The sequence below is a fragment of the Ascaphus truei genome, unplaced genomic scaffold (genome assembly GCF_040206685.1).
Source record: "Ascaphus truei isolate aAscTru1 unplaced genomic scaffold, aAscTru1.hap1 HAP1_SCAFFOLD_3447, whole genome shotgun sequence".
In the NCBI taxonomy this organism is placed as follows: domain Eukaryota; kingdom Metazoa; phylum Chordata; class Amphibia; order Anura; family Ascaphidae; genus Ascaphus; species Ascaphus truei.
This window is the reverse complement of record NW_027456450.1, coordinates 6371-19199: the sequence shown is the minus strand read 5'-3', so window position 1 is coordinate 19199 and position 12829 is coordinate 6371. Positions and strand designations below refer to the sequence as shown.

Sequence of the window (12829 nt, the reverse complement as noted above, 5' to 3'; positions counted from 1 at the left end):
AACAAGAGACAATGTTACCTTAGTAATATAAGGTTACATTGTAGCTGCTGAGTTACACTGACTGCAGAATTGATTCAGGAGCAGCAATGACGTGAATCCAGAGAGCAGTCTACTCGCTGATCGATCACAGTAGAATGGATTGATTGGCAGCTTAGGTAATCAGTTTTCATTAAAGGTAATTAATTGCTGCATATATTAAAACAATTTTTTTTTAAAGTCCCGTGAGGAATAACAACCGAGTGAAGAAATTGTGAGGGCCCAAGTGACAAAACAGGTTTTAGAAAAATCAAAGTGATTGTTTAATTTGCAACTTGTACGCTTTTACTAAACTTTCCAGGCAGAGCACATTTTCCTAACCCACTCTGCAAACAGGAGCTAAGGTCTATTAAATGATTTTACTTTTATGCTGAGCCAAACATATGTGCACTTTTTACTGAATGAAAATCCAGGCAGTGCAAAATACAGAAGATTAGCAATAAAAGCTGCAAGAAAGGACGAGACAACCCTGTTCCAAAGAGCTTACACTCACTCTGCTGACTACTCAATAAGCAGCAGCTGTAACTGCATCTTGAAGGGGCCCTTATACGGTGTGTTATAGTAATAAGGCTTCGGCCAGGCAGCGAGCGAGCGCTGGCGCTCATGCGCGGTGACATCACGCTCCCTGTTCGGCCGGGAGATTTGTGGCCAGCTTGGTGCGCGCGCGGGGCGGCGATTCGACAGGCGCGGCCATGACGTCACGGAGCTGGTTTGCCTTCATTGGGCGAACCGCTCGCGTGACGAGCTTGCGGACGATAAATTCAAATTGGCTTGCTCTGCAAGCAGCTAAGCGCCGAGCAGGCGCGTACGCACGCTGGCCACACACATTGCCTCAATGTGTTTCATAGCGGCCGGCGTGAGCGCGCCCGCCCGCTCTGCGCCACCCTGGCTGAGGCCTAAGACATGCAGAGGACACTGCATCAGGGATCACTACAAATGTATTATGGTTTTTCTATTTCATTTGTATTTATTTTCTTATATTTGGGCAATATGTTTATATTTACCATTTAAGCCGTAAAACCGAGCGTTGAAATGGGCCCAGATGTTTCGGTGAAAGTCGTGCTGCTCGTTTCTACATAAACAAACCGCCCAGTTCTAAGTTGGAGAGAGCAGATTTCCCAGACAAGGTCAAAATGTTGCCAGGGAGACCCGGCCCCTTCGTTTAAAGTAAACCGAGAGGAAATTAAGAGTAAAATATAGTTGTTCTCCTGTCCTTGACGACCCCGGAGCCTTGTGATCTTCCATCACAGGCATTCAAGAAAATTTAGGAGCGAGGGAGGAACATTTGTAGAGACAATATTTTTGTAAGCAGCTAATGGAGACATTGCCCTGTGTCTGGCTGTCTCTTCCTCCCCCCACCCCCTGCACTTCCAGAGGGGCCATCGAGCAATGTGGGATTCATCCATGGGTGCCCCAACAAGCTTTCCACACATGCAAGTTGAAGGGATTCCACAGCTACCCTCCTTAGACAACGATTCTAGAATGATGCCCAAGAAAGATCCAACTGTGATGTCAGATTAATTTAGCTACAACATACAATCCCTTATTCACTGCCAAAGAAGCCAACAATGGGTTAACTAGAATCCCCACCTTCCAACTCAGACGGGCCCCCTATTTCTTTCCACTGTCTCTGTCTTCTCTCACTGTGTCTCATTCTGCATCTCTGTCCTCTGTGACAGGACCCTTCAACCAGCTTTCCCAAGAGGCCAGCTCACAAACATGTTGAAAGGCTGCTAGAGCCGTGTAATGTCATTTTGGATACATTTGAACACTTAAAAATGATATACTTCTCACATTTTTGCAAAACATTTTTAACATCTGTACCATACGTAGTTACCCCACTTTACTTCTGGGTCTTCAACTGGTGGATCCTGGAGGTCTTTAGAGTTTCCCTTGAACTTCCTACTCCTGATAATGTCATTGTGGTGGCCTACACAACTTAGTAGACCTATAGGTGGGTTTCAGTCTGAAAAAAAGTGGGTGATAAATTGTGTAGGCCACCACAGTGACATTAGCAGGAGCAGGAAGTTCAAGGGAAACTCTAAAGACTTCCAGGATCCACCAGTTGAAAAGCCGTGCTCTTTGGCATTCCACCTTGTCACAAACCCGTATATCTGTCAGTGTCTCCCCCTCTCTAGCCCAGCAGAATGCAGTGCTGCCTGATTCAGGGGCAAAGGGGTTAAGCTTAGGTACTATATTAGCCAGCAGTGTGTATCTTTCCTTCTGACTCCTCACTCATTATACTGCCTGCTTAATAGCATCAAACAGCGTCAGATGTAACATTACAGGAGTATTCACTCTTGACCTTGAGGTTGACTTGTTCCACATTCCCCCATTCATGATCTGTCAGACTTTCCAAAGATTGGTGAAACCTCTCTCTGACACCTCCACAGCCGGGACCGTAGGGAGCACACATCTTTACATTTACTGCAGTCCTCTATTCAAATACTTTGAATATTTAACATTTTAGCACTTATGCTTTGCCGTACCGATGCGCCCATTTGTCAGTCCCACTGAAAGGCGTATGGCTGCATTTTCTGGGAATAAGTCAATGAACACACTGCACGCTACAATGATGCACACAAACCCTGCCCTATGTACCAGCAGGTAGGCTGTTTTGTGTCCATGTGTAGATATGTCAGTGACATGAGAGCAGGATTTGGTGCATTGCCAGAGTAGGGGGCAATCTGCTTGTGACTGGAAGCCCCCAGGGCTCTGTATTCTGGAGAACGGTACCAATAGATCCCCCCTCACCCAGGTCTCCTGTCTATGCCTGCAGTCTTCCTCTCGGCGCGCCGGCCTGTGCTGCACGAACTGCCACACAACCACCACGACTCTCTGGAGGCGCAATTCCGAAGGCGAGCCCGTGTGTAACGCGTGTGGCCTGTACATGAAGCTGCACGGGGTAAGTCGCTCAGCTCACCCACCTGTCTCTTTCCTATAAGCCCTAACCATACCACACCATGTCCCAAACTAACATGGATTCCGATCTGAAGACGCTGGCGGTAAAACTGCTGAACACATTTCCGGAATAGATTTGTTGCAGGTTGTGATACCTTTTATTGGACCTACGTAAGGCGTCTGCAAACATGAAATGACAGGGTACTGGGCGTTCCCAACCTCACGGGTCTCCTGAATGGGCTCTGTCGCCACGTTTATTCCTTCACCTATCCTTTAAGATGTACGTCACAATTTCAAGTAAGGCACGTATCAATCTAAATCAGGGGTGGCCAACTCCAGTCCTCAAGGGCCACCAACAGGTCAGGTTTTCAGGATATCCCTGGTTCAGCACAGGTGGCTGAATCAGTGGCTCAGTCTTCGACTGCACCCCGTGCTAAAGCAGGGATATTCTGAAAACTTGACTTGTTGGTGGCCCTTGAGGACTGGAGTTGGCCACTCCTGGTCAAAATGTAACCCCAAAAAATCCCTTTCATTATTATTATTATCATCGGTTATTTATAAAGCGCACGCATATGCCGCAGTGCAGTACAATGCGGGTACAGAGTGATAGAAGTTACACAAATAGAATAAGGACAAACGAGCCAGATACAGAAGGTAATAAGGGCCCCGCAAGGGAGAGCGCGCGAGAGCACGCGAGAGCGCGCGAGAGCACGCGAGAGCGCGCGAGAGCACGCAGGAGCTTCCAAGCAGAGATCATGTTTCGTGTTAATGTCATGATAAATAAGAGATTAACCTGGGTCACAGCCAGGGGAACATTTCCGGCTTCTAGGAAGACATCCCTTTCCTTCTTCACTTGTTTCAGTCAAATATCTTGTATTTTGCGTCTTCTGCAAAAAAAGACAGAGACAGAGTTGGCCGCAGATCTATGTCACGATGGCAGATATATGTCACGATACAGATCTATGTCACAATGATAGATCTATGTCACGATGGCAGATCTATGTCACGATGTGATATGCTGTAATAAAATCACACAACAGGATTTCTAAAAAGAACTGAAAGGAAAAAAAAACGGAATGGTGAATTTTTTTGGGGGCGTTTTGCCGGACTTTCGGTTCTTCGCCGCCGGAGGGTTCAGCAACGCACCGGCGTTCATGTTTTGTATTTATTTAACATTAATAATGACTCTGAGCCTTGTTTTCTCCAGGTTCCTCGTCCCCTGGCCATGAAGAAAGAAAGTATCCAGACTCGGAAAAGGAAACCCAAAAATGTCGGCAAAGGAAAGAGTTCTTCAGGTAGAGTTCTCCTGTCAGTAAATAACCGGGCACAAAACCAACAACCAGGCCGAAACCCTCCATGTTTTTTGTCACTTTTTTTTTTTACCCGCCGTTATTTGTTCTGTGTCTGATTATACCCATTTCCAGCATCACATTGCATAGCAAGTAGCCAGGCTCACACTGATGAGAGCGAAAGGGTCAACAGAGCTGTCTGTGAGTTGGTTTACTGGCTCTGCACTTCTTTAACCCAGACTGTGCTAAAAAAAAAAAAAGCTGTGTAATGCGGCAGGCAGAAGTTTATAGGGCACTATGTTATAATGGACAAGAAGCAAAAAGTGACCCACTGTGAGAGATCATTTGCATGTCATTACCCAGAATCCATGGCTGCAGTGGAAGCAGTGTATGCTGAGAGATAATGGGGAAGGGCAGCATTGCAGACCTGTGTGAGACGTGAGAATGTGCCGACACGTGGGGGGGTGGGGGGACGGGGGGGGTTATTTACTGTGCAAATAAATAATAATAAAAAAAGGGGGCTCAGCAGGAAAAAGACAAAAAAACAACACGTACTCTGGCTCGGGACCAATATGACACTATGCACTTAATGCAAGCACATGACACAAACTGCCACACGCATGTGCAGGCATCACTCCTTGTCACTTACTACATGATGTTAGAAATAATGCTGATTGTGTATTAGTCGTAGGATCACATTTATCACACAGAATGCTACTTGAAATGCATGTGATGGTGGCTCCGTTTTGATTTTTACTTCTTTAAAAGGCAAAAATAGTTTCTGCTGACCTCACTATGATCTATGTCAGGGTGCGCAAAGGGGGCACGAGATTTTGTGGGCAGGGGGCAATTACAGAGGCTGGGGGACGCAAGATATTCTGTGGGGGGCGCGGCAGTTACAGAGGTACCACGCTCTCCCCCAAGGCATTTACATTAAATGCTGGGGGACCGTGCGAGGCCTCTGTACCTAACTTACCGTGGCTTCCAGCGACGCGGCGTCATGGTAACCTGGCGTCAAATGACTCTGCGGGTTCACGTGACATTGCGTTGCCATGGCAATGTAATGTCACATGACCCCGCTGCGTCATCTGACGCCGGAGCCGAGCATGGGGCGGGGAGGGGGCGCGAGCAGAGGAGGAGCGCAGGCAGGGGGGCGCAGGGGGAAAAGATTGCGCAGCCCTGATCTACGTGACTAATGATCTATTTATTTTCCAGGGTCTACAACGTCAGCCACCAACTCGCCATCTTCAGTCACAAACACAGAGACCACACCCATACTCAAAACTGAACCCAACATCAGCGCACACTTTCCCGGACAAGCGATAGTATCGGTGTCCCAGGTAAGTGTCACCAAACCATTCGCAACCACTGTTCAATGGATTACCCCAAATAGGGTCAAAGCTCCAGGAGACGACTACAAGTCTGCAAGTAACTCTGTCTCATGTAATGAGCAGCACCAGATTGGACTGGTACCATTAACACACATGTACTGATGGGGTTAAATCAGAGTGGTGGTCAACTCCAGTCTTCAACTCCCCCCCCCCCCCATCCCCCAACAGGTCAGGTTTTCAGGATATCCCGGCTTCAGCACAGGTGTCTCAATCAGAGGCTCAGTCGATGATTGAGTCACCTGTGCTGAAGCAGGGACTGATTGAGCCACCTGTGCTGAAGCAGGGATATCCTGGAAACCTGACCTGTTGGGGGGCTTGAGGATTGGAGGTGAGCCCCTATTTTAACTTATTGGTTAAAATAATACTATGAAAGCACTGAAATGTAGAAAACAAAGAATTAACATTCTATGAACTAAGCATGGACACTGCACTAATATGTGGCTTACATGCTAATATTTAATATGTGGCTTACATGCTAATATTTAATATGTGGTTTAAATGCTAATATTTAATATGTGGCTTACATGCTAATATTTAATATGTGGCTTACATGCTAATATTTATATGTGGCTTACATGCTAATATTTAATATGTGGCTTACATGCTAATATTTAATATGTGGCTTACATGCTAATATTTAATATGTGGCTTACATGCTAATATTTAATATGTGGCTTACATGTTAATATTTTATATGTGGCTTACATGCTAATATTTAATATGTGGCTTACATGCTAATATTTATATGTGGCTTACATGATAATATTTAATATGAGGCTTACATGCTAATATATAATATGAGGCTTACAAGCTAATATATAATATGTGGCTTACATGCTAATATTTAATATGTGGCTTACATGCTAATATTTAATATGTGGCTTACATGCTAATATTTAATATGTGGCTTACATGTTAATATTTTATATGTGGCTTACATGCTAATATTTAATATGTGGCTTACATGCTAATATTTATATGTGGCTTACATGCTAATATTTAATATGTGGCTTACATGCTAATATTGAATTGGTGGCTTACATGTTAATATTTTATATGTGGCTTACATGCTAATATTTAATATGTGGCTTACATGCTAATATTTATATGTGGCTTGCATGATAATATTTAATATGAGGCTTAAATGCTAAAATATAATATGAGGCTTACATGCTAATATATAATATGTGGCTTACATGCTAATATTTAATATGTGGCTTACATGCTAATATTTATATGTGGCTTACATGCTAATATTTAATATGTGGCTTACATGTTAATATTTTATATGTGGCTTACATGCTAATATTTAATATGTGGCTTACATGCTAATATTTATATGTGGCTTACATGCTAATATTTAATATGTGGCTTACATGATAATATTTAATATGTGGCTTACATGCTAATATTTAATATGTGGCTTACATGCTAATATTTAATATGTGGCTTACATGCTTATATTTAATATGTGGCTTACATGCTAATATTTAATATGTGGCTTACATGCTAATATTGAATATGAGGCTTACATGCTAATATTTAATATGTGGCTTACATGCTTATATTTAATATGTGGCTTACATGCTAATATTTAATATGTGGCTTACATGCTAATATATAATATGTGGCTTACATGCTAATATTTAATATGTGGCTTACATGTTAATATTTTATATGTGGCTTACATGCTAATATTTAATATGTGGCTTACATGCTAATATTTATATGTGGCTTACATGCTAATATTTAATATGTGGCTTACATGCTAATATTGAATTGGTGGCTTACATGTTAATATTTTATATGTGGCTTACATGCTAATATTTAATATGTGGCTTACATGCTAATATTTATATGTGGCTTGCATGATAATATTTAATATGAGGCTTACATGCTAAAATATAATATGAGGCTTACATGCTAATATATAATATGTGGCTTACATGCTAATATTTATATGTGGCTTACATGCTAATATTTATATGTGGCTTACATGCTAATATTTAATATGTGGCTTACATGCTAATATTTATATGTGGCTTACATGCTAATATTTAATATGTGGCTTACATGTTAATATTTTATATGTGGCTTACATGCTAATATTTAATATGTGGCTTACATGCTAATATTTATATGTGGCTTACATGCTAATATTTAATATGTGGCTTACATGCTAATATTTAATATGTGGCTTACATGCTAATATTTAATATGTGGCTTACATGCTAATATTTAATATGTGGCTTACATGCTAATATTGAATATGAGGCTTACATGCTAATATTTAATATGTGGCTTACATGCTTATATTTAATATGTGGCTTACATGCTAATATTTATATGTGGCTTGCATGATAATATTTAATATGAGGCTTACATGCTAAAATATAATATGAGGCTTACATGCTAATATATAATATGTGGCTTACATGCTAATATTTATATGTGGCTTACATGCTAATATTTATATGTGGCTTACATGCTAATATTTAATATGTGGCTTACATGCTAATATTTATATGTGGCTTACATGCTAATATTTAATATGTGGCTTACATGTTAATATTTTATATGTGGCTTACATGCTAATATTTATATGTGGCTTACATGCTAATATTTAATATGTGGCTTACATGCTAATATTTAATATGTGGCTTACATGCTAATATTTAATATGTGGCTTACATGCTAATATTGAATATGAGGCTTACATGCTAATATTTAATATGTGGCTTACATGCTAATATTTAATATGTGGCTTAAATGCTAATATTTATATGTGGCATACATGCTAATATTTATATGTGGCTTACATGCTAATATTTAATATGTGGCTTACATGCTAATATTTAATATGTGGCTTACATGCTTATATTTAATATGTGGCTTACATGCTAATATTTAATATGTGGCTTACATACTAATATATAATATGTGGCTTACATGCTAATATTTAATATGTGGCTTACATGCTAATATTTAATATGTGGCTTACATGCTAATATATAATATGTGGCTTACATGCTAATATTTAATATGTGGCTTACATGCTTATATTTAATATGTGGCTTTCATGCTAATATTTAATATGTGGCTTACATGCTTATATTTAATATGTGGCTTACATGCTAATATATAATATGTGGCTTACATGCTAATATTTAATATGTGGCTTACATGCTTATATTTAATATGTGGCTTACATGCTAATATTTATATGTGGCTTGCATGATAATATTTAATATGAGGCTTACATGCTAAAATATAATATGAGGCTTACATGCTAATATATAATATGTGGCTTACATGCTAATATTTATATGTGGCTTACATGCTAATATTTATATGTGGCTTACATGCTAATATTTAATATGTGGCTTACATGCTAATATTTATATGTGGCTTACATGCTAATATTTAATATGTGGCTTACATGTTAATATTTTATATGTGGCTTACATGCTAATATTTATATGTGGCTTACATGCTAATATTTAATATGTGGCTTACATGCTAATATTTAATATGTGGCTTACATGCTAATATTTAATATGTGGCTTACATGCTAATATTGAATATGAGGCTTACATGCTAATATTTAATATGTGGCTTACATGCTAATATTTAATATGTGGCTTACATGCTAATATTTATATGTGGCATACATGCTAATATTTATATGTGGCTTACATGCTAATATTTAATATGTGGCTTACATGCTAATATTTAATATGTGGCTTACATGCTTATATTTAATATGTGGCTTACATGCTAATATTTAATATGTGGCTTACATACTAATATATAATATGTGGCTTACATGCTAATATTTAATATGTGGCTTACATGCTAATATTTAATATGTGGCTTACATGCTAATATATAATATGTGGCTTACATGCTAATATTTAATATGTGGCTTACATGCTTATATTTAATATGTGGCTTACATGCTAATATTTAATATGTGGCTTACATGCTTATATTTAATATGTGGCTTACATGCTAATATATAATATGTGGCTTACATGCTAATATTTAATATGTGGCTTACATGCTTATATTTAATATGTGGCTTACATGCTAATATATAATATGTGGCTTACATGCTAATATTTAATAGGCAGCATCTACAATTGAGCATGTTCTACCTCCTGACTGACATGGGGGTTTAACCCGACCACTCTGGTTTGATGTGTTTTTTTTTAGGGCCAAAGTCAAGCAGATAGTCTTGCAAATGGGCGTCATGAGCTGAAGTTTATTCCTGATGAATACACCTTTAGTCCCGCTGCTTTAAACCCACAATCCGGCCTGAGCGGTCCTCTTCGACAAGACTCGTGGTGCGCGCTAGCCCTGGCCTAACCCTGAACGGCCCTGGAACACAGCAAGACACGTGTGACGACCTGTTCCAGGACACGCGCAAGGAGGAGGAGGCTGCTCAAAGCATTTTAATACTCGCAGTAAGAAAATAAGATTGGCGCCCCAGAGAGAGAGGGCTGATCAGCGATTGTGTGCAAAAGCTGAGAAACCATTAATGGAATGAAAAGACATTCTCGTTCGTATAGTGAATGGTTATATGGCTGCAATTCTTTTAAAGATTCTTCACCTCGGGGGGAGAGGACTTTTCCACAAGGAGCAAGCAGCATCTTCCATGCTTCCAAGAAATACTAGGGGTGGTGGGTGAGAATCGCTGACGAGTTACAATGAGTTTCAGTGAAGCCTTGCTGGGGCTTTGCAGCTGTAAAGAAATTCTGCTTCTTACCCAGACGACTTGGCCAGAGGTTTGTGACACTCAGAGGAACCTCTTTACCTGTTCTGAGTATTCAGCTGAGCTGGAGATTACAAATGATATGGAAATAAAGACTTACAAGTCAAAAGAGGCAGCTTGCTAGGTATGTTTGCCAAATATCGCAATGACATCAAGCGAATGCAGGACACACAGACGCTGCATCCTTGCATCATCGGAACATGAAGCTGAAACCTGATTTGTTTCCCACTGCCGTTTACCATGCCAAAATGTTTAATGATTCTTTATCCCCCTTCTTTAACTACCTTTGAGTGCAATTTGTTTCACTTTACAATAAAGACTGGCACCCAGCAAAATGTATTTTTATTAAAGTGTTAACAGAGTTGCTACCGCTGCTGTTGTTTTCTTTGATTAAAATCATTTTACATAAATCTTTAGAGGCTTCCTACGGCAGGAGTGGCCAACCCCAATCCTCGAGGCTCGCCAACAGGTCAGGCATGCGGGATATCCCTGCTTCAGCTCAGGTGGCTCAATCAGTGGATCAGTCAATGACTGCGTCACCGGTGCTGAAGCAGGGATATCCTGAAAATCTGCCCTGCTGGTGACCCTTTAAGGCAGGAGTTGAGCCCCCCTGTCATATAACAATAGGTTTCTACAAGAATGGCACCCTACAGCGAATATCTAAAGATTCACAAACTCATTTCAAATGCGACGAATCTCAGTGCTGAGTAATGCAATGTCTCATCTATCACCGCTGCAATATACAGGTTACAGGTATCAGTTCCAGTGAAGATTATCACATGTTATTTTACCTGCAACAGGGAAAGCAAGACATGGCCTGATCCGTGGACAAAGGGACTTCCAACCCTAGCAGCGCTTCTGGCTGCACCAATTACCATGCAGGCATATTAGCGGAAATGTGTCTGTAATGCAATTTACATTCCATCGCTTCCGTAAAATTAAGCATTTGTATTAAAAAAAAGAAAAACAGTGTAACATTACGTTTCTGCTGTACTTTCAAGGCATTATTATTTTTTACACAAATCCCCCAAACTTGATGCAAGTGTGATACACCAGGGCTGCTTTTGTCAAGAGGTTTGGAGAACTGAAAAGCCCTTTGATGTTCCCTTAATATACTACTGAACTGGATTTAATGGGGGCCTCCTACTTAGGTCTTATGTTCAGCTGCAAACATAGATGCAACATATATATAACAGCTCAAACACCACGGTGCTAACATCTGTATCACGATACACTGTGACATGTCCTCTGTACCATGTCCCGGTAACTCCTGCAGATACATTCCACCTCGTCACTTTCCCTAAAGGGCTCACTAGAAACCATCTTCAAAAGGGTGACTACGATTTCATGTCCTTTTTTTATTAACTGTGTAAGGAAGAAAAGAAGGCCTTCCTTTCTCAGCCTTTGCTTGACCTCTGCTCCGAGAAACGACTGGTTCTGTTCTCAGGAGAGAAGATAAAATACACATGCAAAGGTAGCAAGGAGGCACCAAGAGAGATTTAGGCTAGAAGTTATATGTGGGGCTTTCACTCGGGAACATAAATCACATTGAATTAAGGTTACACGTCAACATAAATTAACGGCACTCCTATGGTTCAAGAGAAATGTAGCTATGAAAAGTGTTTTGAAGGTCAGTTGTGCGCGTGTGTGTGTGCGCGTGTGTGTGTGCGCGTGTGTGCGTAGGTATATATGTATGTAGTATGTATATTCAGTCTTGTTTGTCTGTTGCTTGAATTCCATGTGGTTTTAGTTAAATGTTTCTCTCTCAGCTGGCACAGAAAACCGATTGGTTGACAGTCCAAACCTTCAGCTAATTAGAGCTTTTGGGGATTGATTAAATGTAGAATTTTATTGACATACTGTATGTATCAATAAAATATACAGTAGCTCAGATATTGTTTTTTCTTATTAGAAAATATTGTATTACCTATATATACATATATATATAATATAATATATGGTCCCCTATAAACTTAAGCTTGCTGCATTTCACAGCTTTGCACAGCCTGGGTTAAGATGCATAGCCAGTAAACCTTATAAGCTTAAGCTTATAGGGGACAATGTTAAATGGTTTTGAAGCAAAAGGTGGCACTGTGTGCTCATTTGCATGTCATTTCCCAGAATCACTTAACTAAGTATATAAATACATATATATATATATTATATATCTTATACTATAATTCTAAGTTGGATTCCGTTTGTTTGTTTCTTTGTATGTCCGAAGCATCCAAATCTCAGAAATGGAACCGCGTAGCACCACGAAACGTTCACTGGACATTCTGCTGCGGATTTGTAGGTCAACGCAACAATTTTGAGCTTTCAATGTTACTCACCTCACAAATTATGGACATTCTAATTTAACCTCGGCTGTCCAGCAAAAATGTTACAGCAGGAGCGGGCAGTGGGGCTACTGAGGGAGGGGGCGTGTCCTTGCCTGG

General features: G+C 40.3%; 1 protein-coding gene across 1 annotated transcript; it reads left to right on the top strand.

Annotated features, from left to right (window-relative positions):
* The first annotated feature begins 2806 nt into the window (after nucleotides 1-2806).
* Nucleotides 2807-10759, top strand: LOC142483618 (GATA-binding factor 5-A-like). Its single transcript, XM_075583635.1, has 4 exons — nucleotides 2807-2941; nucleotides 4145-4232; nucleotides 5442-5566; nucleotides 9833-10759. The coding sequence occupies exons 1-4, from the start codon at nucleotides 2927-2929 to the stop codon at nucleotides 9983-9985; spliced, it is 381 nt and encodes a 126-aa protein (XP_075439750.1). The 5' UTR covers nucleotides 2807-2926; the 3' UTR covers nucleotides 9986-10759.
* The last annotated feature ends 2070 nt before the right edge of the window (nucleotides 10760-12829 follow it).

What these genes read in the sequence shown, in the direction of transcription:
- LOC142483618 (XM_075583635.1), top strand. An exon ending in CAAAGGAAAGAGTTCTTCAG is followed by an intron (nt 4,233 to 5,441) that starts GTAGAGTTCTCC and finishes TTTATTTTCCAG; the next exon opens with GGTCTACAACGTCAGCCACC. An exon ending in CGATAGTATCGGTGTCCCAG is followed by an intron (nt 5,567 to 9,832) that starts GTAAGTGTCACC and finishes GTTTTTTTTTAG; the next exon opens with GGCCAAAGTCAAGCAGATAG.